The sequence below is a fragment of the Schistocerca cancellata genome, chromosome 11 (assembly GCF_023864275.1).
Source record: "Schistocerca cancellata isolate TAMUIC-IGC-003103 chromosome 11, iqSchCanc2.1, whole genome shotgun sequence".
In the NCBI taxonomy this organism is placed as follows: domain Eukaryota; kingdom Metazoa; phylum Arthropoda; class Insecta; order Orthoptera; family Acrididae; genus Schistocerca; species Schistocerca cancellata.
Window position 1 is genome coordinate 61,603,910 of NC_064636.1, and position 21,682 is coordinate 61,625,591.

At 43.7% G+C, this 21,682-nt stretch overlaps 1 protein-coding gene across 1 annotated transcript in view; it reads right to left on the minus strand.

Moving 5' to 3' along the window:
* Positions 1–21,682, minus strand: part of LOC126108565 (neprilysin-2-like) — a 339,107-nt gene that overhangs the window by 101,289 nt on the left and 216,136 nt on the right. The window contains exon 7 of the mRNA XM_049913853.1: positions 8,994–9,211. Within this exon, the coding sequence (XP_049769810.1) occupies positions 8,994–9,211 (218 nt within the window). The remainder of the gene's footprint in view (positions 1–8,993; positions 9,212–21,682) is intronic.

Genomic DNA, 21,682 nt, shown 5'->3' on the forward strand with positions numbered 1-21,682 from the left:
CCGTTAGGCCGTCTTCCGCTCACGCCTCAACATCGTGCAGCCCGCCTCCAGTGGTGTCGCGACAGGCGTGAATGGAGGGACGAATGGAGACGTGTCGTCTTCAGCGATGAGAGTCGCTTCTGCCTTGGTGCCAATGATGGTCGTATGCGTGTTTGGCGCCGTGCAGGTGAGCGCCACAATCAGGACTGCATACGACCGAGGCACACAGGGCCAACACCCGGCATCATGGTGTGGGGAGCGATCTCCTACACTGGCCGTACACCACTGGTGATCGTCGAGGGGACACTGAATAGTGCACGGTACATCCAAACCGTCATCGAACCCATCGTTCTACCATTCCTAGACCGGCAAGGGAACTTGCTGTTCCAACAGGACAATGCACGTCCGCATGTATCCCGTGCCACCCAACGTGCTCTAGAAGGTGTAAGTCAACTACCCTGGCCAGCAAGATCTCCGGATCTGTCCCCCATTGAGCATGTTTGGGACTGGATGAAGCGTCGTCTCACGCGGTCTGCACGTCCAGCACGAACGCTGGTCCAACTGAGGCGCCAGGTGGAAATGGCATGGCAAGCCGTTCCACAGGACTACATCCAGCATCTCTACGATCGTCTCCATGGGAGAATAGCAGCCTGCATTGCTGCGAAAGGTGGATATACACTGTACTAGTGCCGACATTGTGCATGCTCTGTTGCCTGTGTCAATGTGCCTGTGGTTCTGTCAGTGTGATCATGTGATGTATCTGACCCCAGGAATGTGTCAATAAAGTTTCCCCTTCCTGGGACAATGAATTCACGGTGTTCTTATTTCAATTTCCAGGAGTGTATATAGAAATGAATGTGTGTATGTTTGTCTACTATGCGCTCACAAACCATTCATCCGATTGCGATGAAATTTTGGTGATTTGTTCTCCGTACGCCCACGAAGGTTCCTAGCCGAAAAACAGAAATACGACACATTCTTGAAGAGATATGACGTCATAAACAATGAGATGCCACCACGGAAAAATACCCAGACTTATGCATCCACTATTTGAGAAGAGAGCACTTAGCGACTAGCAAGAAACGTTACATACAATTTCAAACCTTTATGAAAATTTTTCTCGCTGACACCCCCCACAAAATAATGAAAGGAAAAAAGGTTGTCGCTTACTACATTTTCTCAGACTCTGCCGCAGTAGGCACGACGTTTTAATGTATTATTTCGTTACTATTAACTCTAATCGCAACATATTTCGCATACAGTATCCACACATATCAGTAAATGCGCAGGCAAATGTATGTCTCTTTACGACATATAATTCAGGAGATATGACGTGGTAAACATCGAGATGCGTGAAAAAGTGCCGCGTCAGGCATGACGTTTTGTTCTATTATTTCTTCACTACTAACACTATTCGCAACACGTTTCGCAAACGTGTTAAAAAAAAGTATATAAAACCACGGGCGTATTCCTAAAAAACGTTGTGCCAAAATTTCTTCCGTTGCGAAGCACGGGCGTACAGCTAGGGTTTAATAAATACCTTAACTGCAGCAATGAAGTATGCTTATCGCAAGGAAAGGAGACAGTCTGAAATAGAAATAAAATTTACGACGCAATGAGTGGCAGATTGTTTTTCGGATTTATTCGAGATGTCATACTTTTGTTGTTGTTGTTGTTGTTGTGGTCTTCAGTCCTGAGACTGGTTTGATGCAGCTCTCCATGCTACTCTATCCTGTGCAAGCTTCTTCATCTCCCAGTACCTACTGCAACCTACATCCTTATGAATCTGCTTAGTGTATTCATCTCTTGGTCTCCCCCTACGATTTTTACCCTCCACGCTGCCCTCCAATACTAAACTGGTGATCCCTTGATGCCTCAGGACATGTCCTACCAACCGATCCCTTCTTCTGGTCAAGTTGTGCCACAAACTTCTCTTCTCCCCAATCCTATTCAGTACTTCCTCATTAGTTATGTGATCTACCCATCTAATCTTCAGCATTCTTCTGTAGCACCACATTTCGAAAGCTTGTATTCTCTTCTTGTCCAAACTATTTACCGTCCATGTTTCACTTCATACTTTTGTAAAAACATTTAATGCCATGTGGTCCACCGCTTTCACTGTCACTATGTTCCGTTTCTGTGATTGATTAAAATAGAACAGAAATACAATTTACAACAAACTAATAGTAAGTTGTATTTGTTCTTTATTCAAGCAGTGATCTCTTGTAAAAACATTTCACGCCAAGTGATCAATCGCTTTCACTGTCACTGGCTTCCGTTTGTGTGTCAGAGTCTTCCTCACTTACATCTCATGTGGCTGTGTTGATGATAATTTCGTCCACAGCAATTTCGACGACACCATCACGTGCCCAATATTCTTCTCCTGTTTCTTTAACTTTCTTGCAATATCCCTTCCAATCATTGGCAGTAACCGACTGGAAAGCTGCGTCCACAGGATTCAGCATGTTTGCGGCAGCCAAGTCCCCTGATATGTTGTGCTCCCGAACATGCCTTTTTATCTTCGCCCATGCTAATTCTATTGCGTTTGAGTCGCAGTTGTAAGGTGGCGAGCGAACGACCTGGTGGCCTTTGCTTTCAGCCAACAGGTTTAGAGCAAAAGACTTCTCAGCTGGCTTATTCGCTCGTACTTATGCATACAGCTCGTCCTTCCACATACTCTCATCACAGGGGATATTTCTGCGTTGCAGCTACTCCAGTATTCGCACTTTCGTGTCAAACTTCGTTGGAGTTCTTTCTGTTTGCCTGTTATGGTAAGGAGCGTTATCCATAACTACAGGGCTATTACAAATGATTGAAGCGATTTCATAAATTCACTGTAGCTCCATTCATTCACATATGGTCACGACACACTACAGATACGTAGAAAAACTCATAAAGTTTTGTTCGGCTGAAGCCGCACTTCAGGTTTCTGCCGCCAGAGCGCTCGAGAGCGCAGTGAGACAAAATGGCGACAGGAGCCGAGAAAGCGTATGTCGAGCTTGAAATGCACTCACATCAGTCAGTCATAACAGTGTAACGACACTTCAGGACGAAGTTCAACAAAGATCCACCAACTGCTGACTCCATTCGGCGATGGTATGCGCAGTTTAAAGCTTCTGGATGCCTCTGTAAGGGGAAATCGACGGGTCGGCCTGCAGTGAGCGAGGAAACGGTTGAACGCGTGCGGGCAAGTTTCACGCGTAGCCCGCGGAAAATTGGCTCATGCCACAACTGGAGACCGACAGCGCCGACTTCATCTTTCAACAGGATGGTGCTCCACCGCACTTCCATCATGATGTTCGGCATTTCTTAAACAGGAGATTGGAAAACCGATGGATCGGTCGTGCTGGAGATCATGATCAGCAATTCATGTCATGGCCTCCACGCTCTCCCGACTTAACCCCATGCGATTTCATTCTGTGGGGTTATGTGAAAGATTCAGTGTTTGAACCTCCTCTACCAAGAAACGTGCCAGAACTGCGAGCTCGCATCAACGATGTTTTCGAACTCATTGATGGGGACTTGCTGCGCCGAGTGTGAGAGGAACTTGATTATCGGTTTGATGTCTGCCGAATCACTAAAGGGGCACATATCGAACATTTGTGAATGCCTAAAAAAACTTTTTGAGTTTTTGTATGTATGTGCAAAGCATTGTGAAAATATCTCAAATAATAAAGTTATTGTAGAGCTGTGAAATCGCTTCAATCATTTGTAATAACCCTGTATTACTGAATTAGGTGGGAGATTTGGCGGTACCTTCTCTCCGAACCACTTCTCGGTCTGCCGAATTCATCTGACCGTGATAATCGCCCTTCGTCGACTTTGCCCAGAACATAAGTTGCCCTTCCTTGACGAACCCATTCTTGGATCCGACACTTGCAACTATCAGTCTTCTCGATGAGATCCCCCATGCAGTGACACCAACGACACTCTCTTCACGTAAGTCACCTTTCCTCTGCCAACATTTATTAAACGTTAAGTTATTATCGATCCACCATTCATCGAGATAAAGTATTTCTCTGCCTGCTTCCCTGAAGTTCTTCATGTCAACAATGAAACGAGATCGCCAGTGCATAATGTCTGGACGTTCTAACAACACATTCCTATTCTTTTCCACTTTACGCCATATGAATCCCATAGACAAAAGTACTTTTCTCAGCGAGACAATATTCCTCTCCCAGCCTATTTTTTTTTTTTTTTTTTTTTTTTTTTTGCAAATCTGGAAGCAGTGTTCGCAGGCTCGGCACAATCTTCCGCACTGAATAAAATTCCGCCATCGTGTCGCGGATGACACGCTAGTTGAAATCATCGTTCATTACTTCGATTTCTCCACTTCTTTTCCTAAGTTAAAAGAGAGAGAAAGATTTACAAGAAAATGCCTTCTGCACTGCATGTATTTTTTTGAATTTGGAAATGTACTGTAATATGAGTGTGTTTCGAAATAATACAGTAACCAGTGGTGTTTCAAAAAAATGGTTCAAATGGCTCTGAGCACTATGGGACTCAACATCTTAGGTCATAAGTCCCCTAGAACTTAGAACTACTTAAACCTAACTAAGCTAAGGACATCACACACACCCATGCCCGAGGCAGGATTCGAACCTGCGACCGTAGCAGTCCCGCAGTTCCGGACTGCAGCGCCAGAACCGCTAGACCACCGCGGCCGGCAGTGGCGTTTCCATACAAAGCAATACGGTAGCAAGGAAAAATGAAATATAAGGTAATTCGGACGAAATAGGGGGCTCCTTCAAAGTGATCGCGAACAAAATATCTGAAATGGAAACTCACCTTTTCTTGCCAGGCGAGCCGCGCGACTGCTACGGTCGCAGGTTCGAATCCTGCCTCGGGCATGGATGTGTGTGCTGTCCTTAGGTTAGTTAGGTTTAAGTAGTTCTAAGTTCTAGAGGACTGATAACCACAGATGTTAAGTCCCATACTGCTCAGAGCCATTTGAACCATTTGAATCTTGCCAGGCGTTTGTGGCGATACGCCAGGATGATTCTTGGAAAACTGTTTGAATCTTCCAATGCTACGCACGCTTTGTCTTGTGTATGTAGCAGCTCTCACTGAAGATTTGTAAATGGGGTGAAGCAATTTTTTCTGCTCCCTTTCCCTTTGGCAGCATTCAATCACACGCAATATAATTTTGCGAGCATCGCTACGTAACACTGCTTTCCTTCTAACCGTAGGCCTACCGGTAGGGGTTGTTGGCGACTCCCGAGATGGGTCAGCAATAGTGGTGGGGAGCTCGTGAATGAGTCGTTCAAATGAACGCTTTACTCCTGTGAAGTGTGAACTAACCATTCAATTTCAATGAACTGGTACTTCAAACTCTTCACAGATAGCACACTCCACACTTTTTTCTAGTTCACTCACTCTCTTCCCCTCTTCCTCACCCACGTCACTCCTCCCCCCATCACTTCACTCCTCCCTGTCCTGCCTGTCGACGAATCACGCGGTGTTAGTGGGGAACGATAGGTTTAGGACGGGTGGAGGTGGTGAGGGGGTGAGGAGAATGCCGCGTCAGCTGCTACCTGCAGTGCTGACATCATTACCCGTGACTGTTTGTGCAGTTATACTTCGTGTCTACGGGTAGCCTACCGTTGGCAGCGCTTGAAGACAAATGAATATTAAAGATAGAAACGAAGAGGCTATCTGTGTGAGCACGCACAGCAAACATGAAAATAAAAGGTTTGTTAATAACACTGAAAGAGGGATTTTACCCGAAATCGTACCAATGACTACAGGTGACAGTTTACGGTTTGAATCTAGTGGGTTATTATTGTCAACAAAAATAAAATCTACAGGAAAACTTCTGAATAATTACTTAACGTAGGTATACAGACTTTGTGACAGTGTTAAACATACTCATTCTATTTTGGATTAAATTTTAAAAGGAACATAAAATTGGACTGCATTTCGTTGGTAGCCCTATTTTTCAGTTCATGAATACAACAAATAATGTTTCATTACGCAGATAAAGACTTTTTTGGGCGCTTCATGAGAAAATGTCGAGCGAGATTAAATGTAGTACCTTCTTTATATGTGACAGGCTTCTCTGTTTATCTTTCCTTTGTCCCCTTCGACCATGCTCTATTTAAGGTAACTCAGACGCTGTAAGAGCGTAAAACGTTGCGTGCACGTTACTCCATAGTTCGGCCATCTGTTGGTAAAATTGTGAAGTATTACGAAGCTTTATTGTACGAGCGAGGCGAAGCGAGCGTAGCCGCGGCTGAGCGGCGAACTCGGCAACTTCGCCAGGCTTCCGAACTTCACGAATGAACTATTTCATTTGAACGCTTCACGGCAAAGAGTGAAATGAATGAAGTAGTTCACGGGAATGAACGAGTTCGACCCACCTCTAGTCAGCAACTGCCTCTACACTCATGTTTAGCACAACTGTACAATAAAAATACGCACAACAGTACAGCGCAAAACAATAACGAAGCAGACGACAATGGCTACCTTGTACGTAGAGTGTGTAAACTTTTAGATGGCAGACCTCTCCCTAGTCCTGAATCGGTAGAAGTCGGTAAACGTTGGGAGGCTTCGGTAGGCACCCAGTTTCGACTGCTGCCAACATTACGTAGCTGACTGTGTTGTACGAGGTAGCCATTGTCGTCACGGTGGCTTGCAGAGTACTCTCTCACAACTAGAGGTCCCCAGTGATGGGAATGACATTTTGAAACCATCTATACAGTAATGTAGCTTAAGATCTCAGGTATCACACGCTGCAGCCAGTCATCCTGGTGGGCCTTCCTTTGCGAGTAGTCGACGAAAAAAAGAATTCGAAATTTTCCATGATGCTCAATAGCACTAAAAAGGTAGCAATTTGTGGGCTTGTTGCGGGGCGTAATGGATAGGGTGTAGCGTTCACATGCAGAAGGTTGTGGGTAATCTTAAATCCTTATTGAAATGACTCTGATCATTATTTTTATTCAATTAAATGGTTTAAATTTAATTTTTTCTGTTCCTCTGTCACTTAATTTTAATCACCGTATGAACTTTTTCGTTTCTTCTTATTTTTCTTTTTATATCATTCTTTTTCTACTCGGAATTTTTGTGAATGTGAATTTAATTACATTTATCTATTATAATATTCAGTTATCTGGAAATACCGATCTATTGGTTAAAAAACAGAAGATGAAATAATTTATTTATACTAACTGTGCAATGGTGTGAAAAATGTATTTTTTGATACAAAACATGTATTTTCTTTACATGGTAATCGTCATACAAACATTTAAAAAGAAGCCTAAATTCACACAATGGCCGCAATAACCCAGACGAAGATTGAAACGAAAGATATACGAGAAATTGAGGAATAAAAATAATGACTGTAGTGACAAAGACGAAAAAATACGATGATAAAACGAAAGAAATTAAATCCAAATTTCACATAAAATTAATTAAAACCACATGAACAAAGATTTCAAGTAGCGAAAGAACAATAGGAAGAAAAATACGAGGAAAAAAGGAGGCGATATGATGATTCAACTGACATGGCAAAATAGTCATGACCTTCTGCATGTGAAGGCTGTACTGTATCAATTACACAACACAACCAGTCCATATAATGCTACTTTTTTAACGCTATTGAGCGACACGAAAAATTCCGAAATTTTACTTTTTTTGTTGATTACTCGCAGACAAGGGCCCACCAGGGTCAATGGCTCCAGGGTATTATACTCGAGGTCTTGGGCTATATGTCTATATCAGGGGCGGGCAAACGTTGCACGCGGCTCACGAGCGCACAGCGCTGCACGTGTGCTGCTCGCCTGCAGCCGTCGACCGGGGCTGTGGCGACAGCCGGCAGGTTGCGGCAGTGTAGTGCCAGGCTAAGCTGCGGACGTTGATGCGAAGCGAGCACTACGTAGTGAACGTTGTATTTCAAGAAACGGAGAAGTGGAGATTTGCTATCTTTAAAAAGTAATGGGAGAACCATTTTTTCTTTGTGCAAAAACGTGAAAATTCGAAATGTTTAATATGTGGCAGTATTCTCGCTGGTCAACGGAAGTTTAGTATTGAAGGCCATTATAATAAATTTTACAAGTACGAGTACAATTTATTGTCGGATTCTGAGCGGATGGGGAATTGACTGAGCTTAAGAAGAGCGATCTGACGATACCAGATGAATCTGTCGTAGTTGGCCGGCCGAAGTGGCCGAGCGGTTCTAGCCACTACAGTCTGGAACCGCGCGACCGCTATGGTCGCAGGTTCGAATCCTGCCTCGGGCATGGGTGTGTGTGATGTCCTTAGGTTAGTTAGGTTTAAGTAGATCTAAGTTCTAGGGGACTGATGACCGCAGCTGTTAAGTCCCATAGTGGTCAGAGCCATTTCAATTTGTCGTAGTTGCTGTTGTCACGAGAGATCTGCGACTTTCTCTCGTCATGTCTCTGATCTAACTGATTTAACATTTTATGGAGCTCTGTTTTCAAGTTTTCGGGACGACAACAATATTAGCCCAGCGGTATGTGCAAGTTATAAGACTGTGCTTAATATAGCGAGAGCTGGAAAACCGTTTGCTGAATTAATAAGTCTCGGTTAAGAGCAAACATCAGTGATGAAAATTTACGTAACTGTTTGTGTTTGTCTGTATGCAGAAATTTTGTTCCAGATATTAAACGTATTGTAAACTCCACCTGTGATAATTAAATAAAACGTATCGTAGGTAATAGGTACTCTTTCAAACCATGATTTCTTTCAAGCACTCCTACTAATCTTATTCATTCACTCAATAAAGCAAGCTAGGAAACAAAACGCATTACAGAGGAAGGAGGAGACAGAAGGTATGGTGGGGAGTGGAGAGAAGCGGGTGGCCAGCTTGCCCCTGTGTGCACGCAGAACACCTGTTAACTGCACGCGTGCAAGTGCACCGCACATGTGCAGGATTCCTGCCCGCCCCTGCTCTATATAGACGGGTTGAAAATGTCAGTCCCACTGCTGGGGACCTCTCCGTGTGAGACGTACAAGCAGAACCCGGGCAGAACGCTGACCTCCTAGCCACGACTTACCTCTTGGGGGTGTGGTTGAGCAGTCCTCGGAGGCTCTCGAGGTAGGACGGCACCACCACCACCACCACGTCATCGTCGGAGACAGTGATGTGCGGCGGCAGCATCGCCCGCAGGTACTCCTGCCACGGCAACAGAGGGAACTCGCGCTGCAGCTGTTCCACCGTGTACGGGTTGTACAGCTGCGTCAAGTTGCGCCGCTCCTCTTTGGGCAGTGAGATCTGTGGACCGATGGCGACCCTGTCAGGACCACTGCTCTTGTGTCCAGACCACTCTGTCGGACTTCGAGAAAGTTACAGAAATTGCAACATGAAATTAGTTGCAAACTACCGATTAAAAAAAATTGCAGAAAGATGGGATACAAAGGAGATGCTGCCCAGATAAATCAAAACGACCACTGCAAAGAATTCGGAAGGCAGCATTATGCGATGAGTGACTCAAACGGAGGGAAGGACTGCAACAGAAGATGAACGTGTAGCTTTGAGAAATGAAAGTGGCAGAGGATCATATAAGCTAATATGGCAGGCCCACAGATTATTGAGCCTACAATAATTGAAAAAACGAAAAAAACCGTGAATAAAAAAAATGCAGCAAGTGAAAGAGGAGAAGGAAATATAGGGATTTAAAATACAGTAGGAGGAGGATAAGGAGGAATTTAGTGTCTATTACTCCATCGATAATGAGGTCATTAGAGACAGAGCACAAGCTTAGACTGGTGAAGGACAGGGAAGGAAATTGGAACTTTTTTTCACGAGGTTACCGGCTTTGGTCTGTTTTAGACCATCTCCAGACCTAACTCGAGCGCCCGCATCTCGTGGTCGTGCGGTAGCGTTCTCGCTTCCCACGCCCGGGTTCCCGGGTTCGATTCCCGACGGGGTCAGGGATTTTCTCTGCCTCGTGATGGCTGGGTGTTGTGTGCTGTCCTTAGGTTAGTTAGGTTTAAGTAGTTCTAAGTTCTAGGGGACTGATGACCATAGCTGTTAAGTCCCATAGTGCTCAGAGCCTAACTCGAGCAGTTAGTGTTCGTCGAGTCATAGCCTCTGCTCCGTTCACAGCCACCATTTCTCATTATTATGTTAGGTTTGGAGTTGGTCTAAAACAGACCGAAACTCGTAACTTCAGAAGAAAAGAAGTTTCTTGCAATTGTAATTGTTCGTGTTCGTTTTTAAGTAATAAAAAAACTGCTGTGCTGCAAGAGAAACTTTCTCAAAAATTACTGATTGCAGCATTTGTCTTAAGAAATTTAGGGCATGGAAAATCTAAATCAGGATGGCTGGACGTGGGTTTGAACATTCGTCTAACCACTGCACTGCCTCGCTAGGTTAAAATGTAGGATTGACACTATCTGCTAAATGGCAGGAGGTCAAATGGCAGGCTGCAGAAGCATTCATAGCTAGAGGGAAGATAAATGCCACCTGTAGGGAGATGAAAGAGACCTTTGGAGAAAAGAAAAGCAGTTGTATGAACATGAAGACGTCAGGTGGAAAGTCAGTACGAAGGAAAGAGAGGAAAGTTGAAAGGAATTTACAGAGAGGAAATATAAGGGAAATGAACTTGAAGAAGAGGAAGAGGTGAAGATGGCATGGGAGATACGATACTGCGGCAATAATTTGACTGAGCACTGGAGGATTTTAGTCGAAACAAGAGCTCTTGAGCAGATGATATTCTCTCAGAATTATGCAAGTCCTTGGGTCAGCCAGCCATGAGAAAACTATTCCATCCCATAAACAAGATATATGAGATGGGGCAAAATCCACAGAGATTGGAAACAATGTAATAATTCCAGTTCGGAAGATAGCAGGTGCTGACTGGTCGATCAGCACACTAATAACAGGTCTCGGCTGTTGAGATGCACCTGCCGCCAGCGAAGGGCTTAGAGCTTCACAGTCTCCGGCAATGCCCGGGATTCTGAAGCTGCAGCTCTTTACATACAGTGTACACTCCTAACAACAGTAATGTTTGGTTTTGAGTGTGGGGACGTTACTGATTACAGCTCACTGCTATAACCAAAACGTAGGCCAGTTGTTGAACTATTGTCATGACTAGAGACCGCATTATATGCATTTACATATGCAGGGTGATTCAAAAAGAATACCACAACTTTAGGAATTTAAAACTCTGCAATGACAAATGGCAGAGCTAAGTACTATCTGTCAGCGAATTAAGGGAGCTATAAAGTTTCATTTAGTTGTACATTTGTTCGCTTGAGGCGCTGTTGACTAGGCGTCAGCGTCAGTTGATGCTAAGATGGCGACCGCTCAACAGAAGGCTTTTTGTGTTATTGAGTACGGCAGAAGTGAATCGACGACAGTTGTTCAGCGTGCATTTCGAACGAAGTATGGTGTTAAACCTCCTGATAGGTGGTGTATTAAACAGTTTACAGAGAATGGGTGTTTGTGCAAAGGGAAAAGTTCTGGACGGCCGAGAACGAGTGATGAAAATGTAGCACGCATCCAGCAAGCATTTGTTCGCAGCCCAGGAAAATCGACTCGCAGAGCTAGCAGAGAGCTGCAAATTCCACAATCAACTGTATGGAGAGTCCTGTCCATAACTACCTGAACGTCAACTACCCGAGGTGATGGATCGACCGCCAGGCAGCCCGTGACAGAGCACTTCATCACTGGCCTCCAAGAAGCCCTGGTCTTACCCCCTGCGATTTTTTCTTATGGGGGTATGTTAAGGATATGGTGTTTCGGCCACCTCTCCCAGCCACCATTGATGATTTGAAACGAGAAATAACAGCAGCTATCCAAACTGTTACGCCTGATATGCTACAGAGAGTGTGGAACGAGTTGGAGTATCGGGTTGATATTGCTCGAGTGTCTGGAGGGGGACATATTGAACATTTCTGAACTTGTTTTCGAGTGAAAAAAAAACCTTTTTAAATACTCTTTGTAATGATGTATAACAGAATGTTATATTATGTTTCTTTCATTAAATACACATTTTTAAAGTTGTATTCTTTTTGAATCACCCTGTATTTCTCCTTTTCACCGGTTATTGCATATATTAACTGAAAAGTAGTGACGATGCATGTTTTCGCTATGTGTTTACAATATTTTAAAAATTTAGACGGGTGGTCTCTAGCTCGATCTAGATTTGATTGACAGACCCACCGCGACCTAGTACTGCGTCCATTCGCTAACCGAGAGGCCCCTGCCTCGCCAAATCGTTACAGAAGAGGAACAGGAACAGGCATACAGAGTCAATGCTCCAGCGCCCCCCCCCCCCCCGGTTAATCTCCGCCGCTGTCATACCGTACGCGTTGACAACAATTCGTGCGGTTCTAGGCGCTCCAGTCCGGAGCCGCGCTGCTACTACGGTCGCAGGTTCGAATCCTGCCTCAGGCATGGGTGTGTGTGATGTCTTTAGGTTAGTTAGGTTTAAGTAGTTCTAAGTTCTAGGGGACTGATGACCACAGCAGTTGAGTCCCATAGTGCTCAGAGCCATTTGAGCCATTTGACAACAATTAAATTAAACTACTCAAGCATTTAGTCGCACGTCCATTCTTCCAGTTTGGCTTACTATTTACTTGTACACAGGTGAACGTCTTTACGACGTGTGGCGTGTAACGTGTTGTGCGCCATGCCGCCCGAAAGGTAACCAAAAATTCGGATTAACATGGATCTGTGTGAAGCGTTCATTGCAAGCAATATTCCTCTTCACAAACTTACAAACCCTATCCTCAAAGGCTTCCTGCGCAAATATTGCTTAAATCAAAATATACTAGATCAATCAACATTGCGTAAAAATTGCATACAGTAAATTTACGTAAATGTTCTGGAAGAAATACACAACGAACTCAAGGGCAGCATTACCTGGATTTCAGGTGACGAAACTACAGACACCTGTGGCCATTACGTCGCAAATTTAATTGTTGGTGCTTTAAAAGAAGAGCCTTCTTCTTCCTACGTAGCGGCCTGCAAAGGACTTGAAAAAGTAAATCATTCTACGATTTGTGAATGAGAGTATTAGACAAATATTCTCAGAAAAAAGGCGTTTGTGTTTATTTCAGATGCTGCTCCCTATACGATCAAAGCGGGAAAAGCCCTCCGAGTATTTTATCCCAATTTGATTCATGTGACGTGCTTTGCCCATGGAGTACATCGCCTTGCTGAAGAAGTACGTTCCACGTTTGTGAATGTAAATAAACTGATAAACAAACTGATTTCATCCACAAAGAAAGTGTTTCTAAAGGCTCCTGTTCGCATCAAGATTTACAAAGAAAAACTACCAAATGTGCCTTTACCTCCCAAACCAGTGGCAACTCGTTGGGGTATGTGGGTCAAAGCTGTGTTGTATTACAGTGAACATTTCGAGGCCATTAGAGGGGTAGTAAACGACTTCAACATTGCAGAGGCTTTGGCAATTTGGCAGCGCAAGGAAGCTTTTAATGATTCCAGTATTAAGAAAGACATTGCTGTGATTAGCACTCATTTTTCCCATATACCTGCAAGTATTAATAAGCTTGAAACTAACGGTTTAACGTTGAATGAATCTATTCAGTTCCTGTACAAAATTATTCTTGGTATTCCCAAGAAGACATACAGAAACGTTTGAAAACATTTTGAACAATAATTCAGGCTTTGAACCGCTGTGACAATTTGATCGTTGTATTAATGGGACAAGTGAACTTTTATCAGAAACAATAAGTGCCAACATAGCACTCCAGTTCAGATACTGCCCAGTTACCTCACTTGGTGTAGGAGGCCCCTTTTCTGCCTATAAAAATGTTTTGAGTGATCGAAGAAACAATCTTACTGCAGAACATTTGGAATAGTACTTGGTAGTTTGTGTTTACAATACTAGAAAAATGTAAAATAAATTGTAAATCAAGCTTTGGTCTAAAATAATTAACTAAAAGTAAATCCTGTTCAAAAAAGTTCGTGATTGCATGGTGTTTTTTAAATAAAATAATACGCCCCTCTGCGTGCCATATACATCGAAGTTCGTCCTGTACATCCGCATTTACCGACACAACAGCAAAGAAGGAACAATTCTTGAGACACGGTATGCGTCCTCATTTTGCAAATTTTTAGAAAATAATCCCTTCCTTACCTCTGCCAGAAAAGGATATCAGCGTTCTAAATTAACAAATTTTTCGCGTGGCCGGTGCTCTTCCTCGTAACTGATATGCACAGGTTCGACTTTGAAATACAGGGTGATTCAAAAAGAATACCACAACTTTAAAAATGTGTATTTAATGAAAGAAACATAATATAACCTTCTGTTATACATCATTACAAAGAGTATTTAAAAAGGTTTCTTTTCATTCAAAAACAAGTTCAGAGATGTTCAATATGGCCCCCTCCAGACACTCGAGTAATATCAACCCGATACTCCAACTCGTTCCACACTCTCTGTAGCATATCAGGCGTAACAGTTTTGATAGCTGCTGTTATTTCTCGTTTCAAATCATCAATGGTGGCTGGGAGAGATGGCCGAAACACCATATCCTTAACATACCCCCACAAGAAAAAATCGCAGGGGGTAAGATCAGGGTTTCTTGGAGGCCAATGATGAAGTGCTCTGTCACGGGCTGCCTGGCGGCCGATCCATCGCCTCGGGTAGTTGACGTTCAGGTTTCATAACTAATCTTTTTCGTAGGACTCAACATACAGTTGATTGTGGAATTTGCAGCTCTCTGCTAGCTCTGCGAGTCGATTTTCCTGGGCTGCGAACAACTGCTTGCTGGATGCGTGCTACATTTTCATCACTCGTTCTCGGCCGTCCAGAACTTTTCCCTTTGCACAAACACCTATTCTCTGTAAACTGTTTATACCAACGTTTAATACACCACCTATCAGGAGGTTTAACACCATACTTCGTTCGAAATGCACGCTGAACAACTGTCGTCGATTCACTTCTGCCGTACTCAATAACACAAAAAGCTTTCTGTTGAGCGGTCGCCATCTTAGCATCAACTGACGCTGACGCCTAGTCAACAGCGCCTCAAGCGAACAAATATACAACTAAATGAAACTTTATAGCTCCCTTAATTCGCCGATAGATAGTTCTTAGCTCTGACTTTTGTCGTTGCAGAGTTTTAAATTCCTAAAGTTGCGGTATTCTTTTTGAATCACCCCGTATAATGCACACAGGAACTACCATGTTTTTTTATTATTTTATCTTGCATATTTCGACACTTTTCACGCGTTTTCAAGCATTTTGCATGCATATTTGAATGCTTATTTTAAGGTTTTTATGATACATATAATCCGGTCTCTAGTCATGACCATAGTGGTAAGATGTTTTATGCAGTCTAGGAGTATTTAAGTTGGAAGCTCAATTTTTTTATAGAGTTACTTTATAAACTGGACTGAGCAGTTGTATATCTCCATTCTCACAGATTCTAGACACTAGGCTGAATAGCCGTTGGGTTGCTGCTTTCCTTATGATTTTAGGAATTGCCAAGGAATGTTACACATACAAGGGAGACCTCATAAATAATGCACAGGTTGGTACAGCTGTAGGCTGTTTGACGCAACAACAATGAACATTACGTCAGATGTAGTTGGGATCTTGAGGAAGAAAAACATGTCTTCGTTTATCCGTTGTGTGCTCTAACCCCCGATGTTATTCAATCTGTATATTGAGCAAGCAGTAAAGGAAACTAAAGAAAAATTCGGAGTAGGAATTAAAATCCATAGAGGAGAAATAAAAACTTTGAGTTTCTCCGATGACATTGTAATTCTACCAGAGACAGAAAAGGATCTGGAAGAGCAGTTGAGCGGAATGGACAGTGTCTTGAAAGGAGGATATAAGATGAACATCAACAAAATCAAAACGAGGATAATGGAATGTAGTCGAATTAAGTCGGGTGATGCTGAGGAGATTAGATTACGAAATGACATTCTTAAAGTAGTAAAGGAGTTTTGCTATTTGGGAAGCAAAATACCTGATGATAGTCGAAGCAGAGAGGATATAAAATGTTGACTGGCAATGGCGAGGAAAGCGTTTCTGAAGAAGAGAAATTTGTTAACATCGAGTATAGAGTTAAGTGTCATGAAGTCGTTTCTGAAAGTATTTGTATGGAGTGTAGCCATGTATGGAAGTGAAACATGGACGATAAATAGTTTGGACAAGAAGAGAATAGAAGCTTTCGAAATGTGGTGCTACAGAAGAATGTTGAAGATTAGATTGGTATATCAGATAACTAATGAGAAGTTATTGAATAGAACTGGGGAGAAGAGGAGTTTGTGGCACAAGTTGACAAGAAGAAGGGACATGTTCTGAGGCATCAAGGGATCACCAATTTAGTACTGGAGGGCAGCGTGGAGGGTAAAATTCGTAGAGGGAGACCAAGAGATGAATGTGGTGCTACAGAAGAATGTTGAAGATTAGAATGGTATATCAGATAACTAATGAGAAGTTATTGAATAGAACTGGGGAGAAGAGGAGTTTGTGGCACAAGTTGACAAGAAGAAGGGACATGTTCTGAGGCATCAAGGGATCACCAATTTAGTACTGGAGGGCAGCGTGGAGGGTAAAATTCGTAGAGGGAGACCAAGAGATGAATACACTAAGCAGATTCAGAGGATGTAGGTTGCAGTAGGTACTGGGAGATGAAGAAGCTTGCACAGGATAGGGTAGCATGGAGAGCTGCGTCAGACCAGTCTCTGGACTGAAGACGACATTCTAACATACTCTAACCACACTCTAACATAAAATTGGCGAAAGGTAGAAATGGACCCTGCAGGGGTCTTGGGTACTGTGACTGTTGAAGGCCAGAGATCGCACATCAAGATCGAAACTTTACACGCAAAAATCCACAATGTCTTAAGTGAAGTTTGTGGTGAGTTTACAGTGGACGGAAGTACAGTTTCAAGTTGAATTACTCACTTCCGATGGAGTCGTATAAACACATATGATAAACCAAGACCCGAAATACCAAGAAACTTCAACAGATTGTAACACTTATATCGATCAAAAAATGACTGTGAGCACTATGGGACTTAACTTCTGAGGTCATCAGTCCCCTAGAACTTAGGACTACTTAAACCTAACTAACCTAAGGACATAACACACTTCCATGCCCGAGGCAGGTTTAGAATCTGCGACCGTAGCGGTCGCGCGGTTCCAGACTGTAGCGCCTAGAACCGCTCGGTCACCCCGGCCAGCTATATTGATCAGGAGGAGGATATTATGTACCTGTGTAGCTGCTTATGGAGTGTGTATTCTTTGTTAGTTTAAGTCCTTGATTTGTGACAGGAAATTACAGTTTTGTAATGTATAAATGGAAAAAGCAAAATGAATTGTTGGAAGGATAAATTATTATACTATGTGTATGATTATAAAAACGACAATGTTTGTTGAAAGCTGGTTCATGCTTAGGGCACTTGTATTTGTAAAACATAAAAGATGCAGGGATGTCCCTCCGCAACAGAAGTGGCATGGCGCGATGTAAAAGGTGGTTTTGGCGGTCGAACTGGGCGGCTCCTTGGTGTGAACGGTACGCAGTAAGTGGCCAGCCTTAGCACGGTGAACTTCGATTTCGCCAAGAGAGACAAATGGAAGCTGCTTTGTGAAGGATTTTTACCTCGGATGTGGATCTGGCTATTATTTGGTATTCACGGCAAAAAGGGATGGCTCTAATATGTTGAAAATCCAACGCCGAGAAGAAATTTTGTTGAGCATTCGAACATCAAAAGCCGTGAGTACAGTTAGCGGCCATGTCATCTACCATCAAAACTTCGCCTCTGCTTTACTAACATCATACATGCAGCTATGTACACTCCTGGAAATTGAAATAAGAACACCGTGAATTCATTGTCCCAGGAAGGGGAAACTTTATTGACACATTCCTGGGGGCAGATACATCACATGATCACACTGACAGAACCACAGGCGCATAGACACAGGCAACAGAGCATGCACAATGTCGGCACTAGTACAGTGTATATCCACCTTTCGCAGCAATGCAGGCTGCTATTCTCCCACGGAGACGATCGTAGAGATGCTGGATGTAGTCCTGTGGAACGGCTTGCCATGCCATTTCCACCTGGCGCCTCAGTTGGACCAGCGTTCGTGCTGGACGTGCAGACCGCGTGAGACGACGCTTCATCCAGTCCCAAACATGCTCAATGGGAGACAGATCGGGACATCTTGCTGGCCAGGGTAGTTGACTTACACCTTCTAGAGCACGTTGGGTGGCATGGGATACATGCGGACGTGCATTGTCCTGTTGGAACAGCAAGTTCCCTTGCCGGTCTAGGAATGGTAGAACGATGGGTTCGATGACGGTTTGGATGTACCGTGCACTATTCAGTGTCCACTCGACGATCACCAGTGGTGTACGGCCAGTGTAGGAGATCGCTCCCCACACCCTGATGCCGGGTGTTGGCCCTGTGTGCCTCGGTCGTATGCAGTCCTGATTGTGGCGCTCACCTGCACGGCGCCAAACACGCATACGACCATCATTGGCACCAAGGCAGAAGCGACTCTCATCGCTGAAGACGACACGTCTCCATTCGTCCCTCCATTCACGCCTGTCGCGACACCACTGGAGGCGGGCTGCACGATGTTGGGGCGTGAGCGGAAGACGGCCTAACGGTGTGCGGGACCGTAGCCCAGCTTAATGGAGACGGTTGCGAATGGTCCTCGCCGATACCCCAGGAGCAACAGTGTCCCTAATTTGCTGGGAAGTGGCGGTGCGGTCCCCTACGGCACTGCGTAGGATCCTACGGTCTTGGCGTGCATCCGTGCGTCGCTGCGGTCCGGTCCCAGGTCGACGGGCACGTGCACCTTCCGCCGACCACTGGCGACAACATCGATGTACTGTGGAGACCTCACGCCCCACGTGTTGAGCAATTGGGCGGTACGTCCACCCGGCCTCCCGCATGCCCACTATACGCCCTCGCTCAAAGTCCGTCAACTGCACATACAGTTCACGTCCACGCTGTCGCGGCACGCTACCAGTGTTAAAGACTGCGATGGAGCTCCGTATGCCACGGCAAACGGGCTGACACTGACGGCAGCGGTGCACAAATGCTGCGCAGCTAGCGCCATTCGACGGCCAACACCGCGGTTCCTGGTGTGTCCGCTGTGCCGTGCGTGTGATCATTGCTTGTACAGCCCTCTCGCAGTGTCCGGAGCAAGTATAGTGGGTCTGACACACCGGTGTCAATGTGTTCTTTTTTCCATTTCCAGGAGTGTATATGGGCATGGACCACTTAAATTGTGTGTGGTTTTAATAATAATCATAATGTTATAAATCTGTGTTCGGAACCATACTTTCTATCCTGATCACGAATCTATGCAGCGTCCTTACCTAAGTGCTACTAAAACCGAGTATCCAGTTTTAAATGAACAATTCTTGCATTCTTCAAGTGTTTCCAAGTGGTTCTTTTTGTTTGTCAAATGTAAAAGGAGTAGCAAAAGGTAAAGTTAAAACCACAAAAGTGAAGTTAGATAGGATTTTGCTGAAGTACTCTTAGTTTATTGCAAAGTATAGTTTTGCAGGAATGTTATTGTGTAAAATACCTGCTTCGCAGTTGGTAAAAAAGACAAATAAGTTAAGCTCATTTTAAAAATAGTGGTGTTTTGATTTCTGCCATGAATGGTTCTGTTTTCGAAGTTAATTGAGCTCAGTATTGAATTTTTTGTCTTGCAAAGTAAATTATCAACCACTCCAAGTGAAGTGAAGGACTAGCTTTGTTTAAATTGGTCTTTTTTACTGAAATAATCATAGAGCTTGACTAGTGACACTATGCTAGTTTATGGGTCCCCCTTATACTCTCCATATATTAGAAAGATAATTGGATTATCGCTGCTGCTAAGGGAAACTGATATATGTAGAGGAGTATAAACAGTGTATTTATGATATCGTTTGTCTTTATCTGTGTTTTTACATGTCAGTTAAGGTAGAAGCCCCTCATGTCCAAATTTAGCTCTGCTATTTACGCAGTAACATTTTATTGTTGGTTTAAGTAGTGATCTTGAGACTAGCTGTTATTAGTATGAACTTGGTACAAATTTGCTTTCTATAATTACTGGTGTGTGCGGTACTGGTAGCTGCTGCTACACACAGCTCAGAGTGCCCTGTGTTAGTTTGTATCCTGTGCGCTGTTCAAAGGGAAATATCAACGAAAGTAACTTTAATAACCAATGATCAATTTTCTTAAAAACATATTTCCAAATTAATGTGCCCAATTGGGCTGGCGAGCGTTCATTTTTTTCATTCACATATGGTTTTTACCATTTTCAGTAATTCCCAAGGTCAAAGTCCGTTTACTTTTTCTGTTAATTTCACCATATTCAAAATTGTAGTCCGATACGTTTACCCATTATACACACGTACAGTCAAGAATTCAAAATCCTCTCAGAGGGTAACATTAGCTTGTTTCACAGTACGCTTGTGCATTATACGTGGCAAGTTAGCGTTATAGGATGATCGAAGTGTCAACCTTGTGGCAGAAGCTTTCGAAGATCTGAGAGCGAATTGTGATCAACTCCCTGAAACCACGGGAATCCCCCAGCATCAGTATTCCGTATTCTGGCAACTGGTTTGAGAAAATTTTTTGCGAGATAGGTCCCACACAGTTTGACTGCTGTCTAGAAGCAGAAATACGTGGGCATTGCAACCTTTCTCAGACAACGATTCGACCGTGAAGGTCAAGGATTATTGTGACTAATTGTTGCTATTGATGAAACGTGGATTACAGACTTTGAACCGGAATTGAAATCACAGTTCAATGAGTGGAGAGCTTCAGTTTCTCCACGTCCAAAAACATTTCGACGCGCTCAGTCAAATCTCAAGCAAATGACGATTTTTGCTTATGATCACCAAGAAATCATCATGACAGATAGGGTCCCATGTGGAACAAGTGTCACACCAGTGTATTATCATAGGTTCCTGGAAAACCTGAACAGAAAAATGCCCAAAACTCGACCTCAGTGGCTCGAGGCTGGGCCATTCATTCACGATGACAATGCTCGCCCGCCTATCGGCAATCTTGTAGCCCAAAAACTGCGCGAATACAGGAGGGAATCGTTGCCACATCCTCCCTACAGCCCGGACATGAGTCCACCAGACTTCGACTTCTTTCGCGAATCGAAAAAACGTATGCATAGGCGTCGTTATCTTCAACTGCACGAGCTTTCTACCGCCGTTACCCCAGCCATTCGACAGACGAAATGAAGTTGTATACTGGACGGAATAACAGAGCTTTCGAGACGTTGGGATTCAGTCGTAGAGAAAAAGGGAGGCTATACTGAAGGACAGTAGAGATACTGGAAAAAAGTAGACGTTTAAGAAAAAAAATTGGTGTGCATTATTTATGAAATGTTCCTCGTATCTTCTGCCAAGTTTTCCAAATCTGTGTCAAACTGCGACAGTAATTCTGGACTTCCCATGTCTTCCAATTCGATTCCCATTTCTTGTTTTACTACCTCGTCATACAAATGTTCGGTGTATTCGTTCTTCCTCGTTCTTACTGTCAGTTCTCTCTTCTAAGCTCACCACTGAAATTATTTTTGCGATCTTAATGTTGAAGATACCATTACTCTTAATGTTACTAAAGGTTTTTCTTGACTTTTCAACAATCTCAATCTGTCCTTCCTTCACGAGTTCTTCACTTGTTTCCTGCACCGTTTCCTGTTACATGCCCTACTCTTCCTACTGATTTTGTACGTAAATCGCTTTTGTCATTGTATCATGTCTGTTCATGAACATTTGTGTACTTCATCTTTCC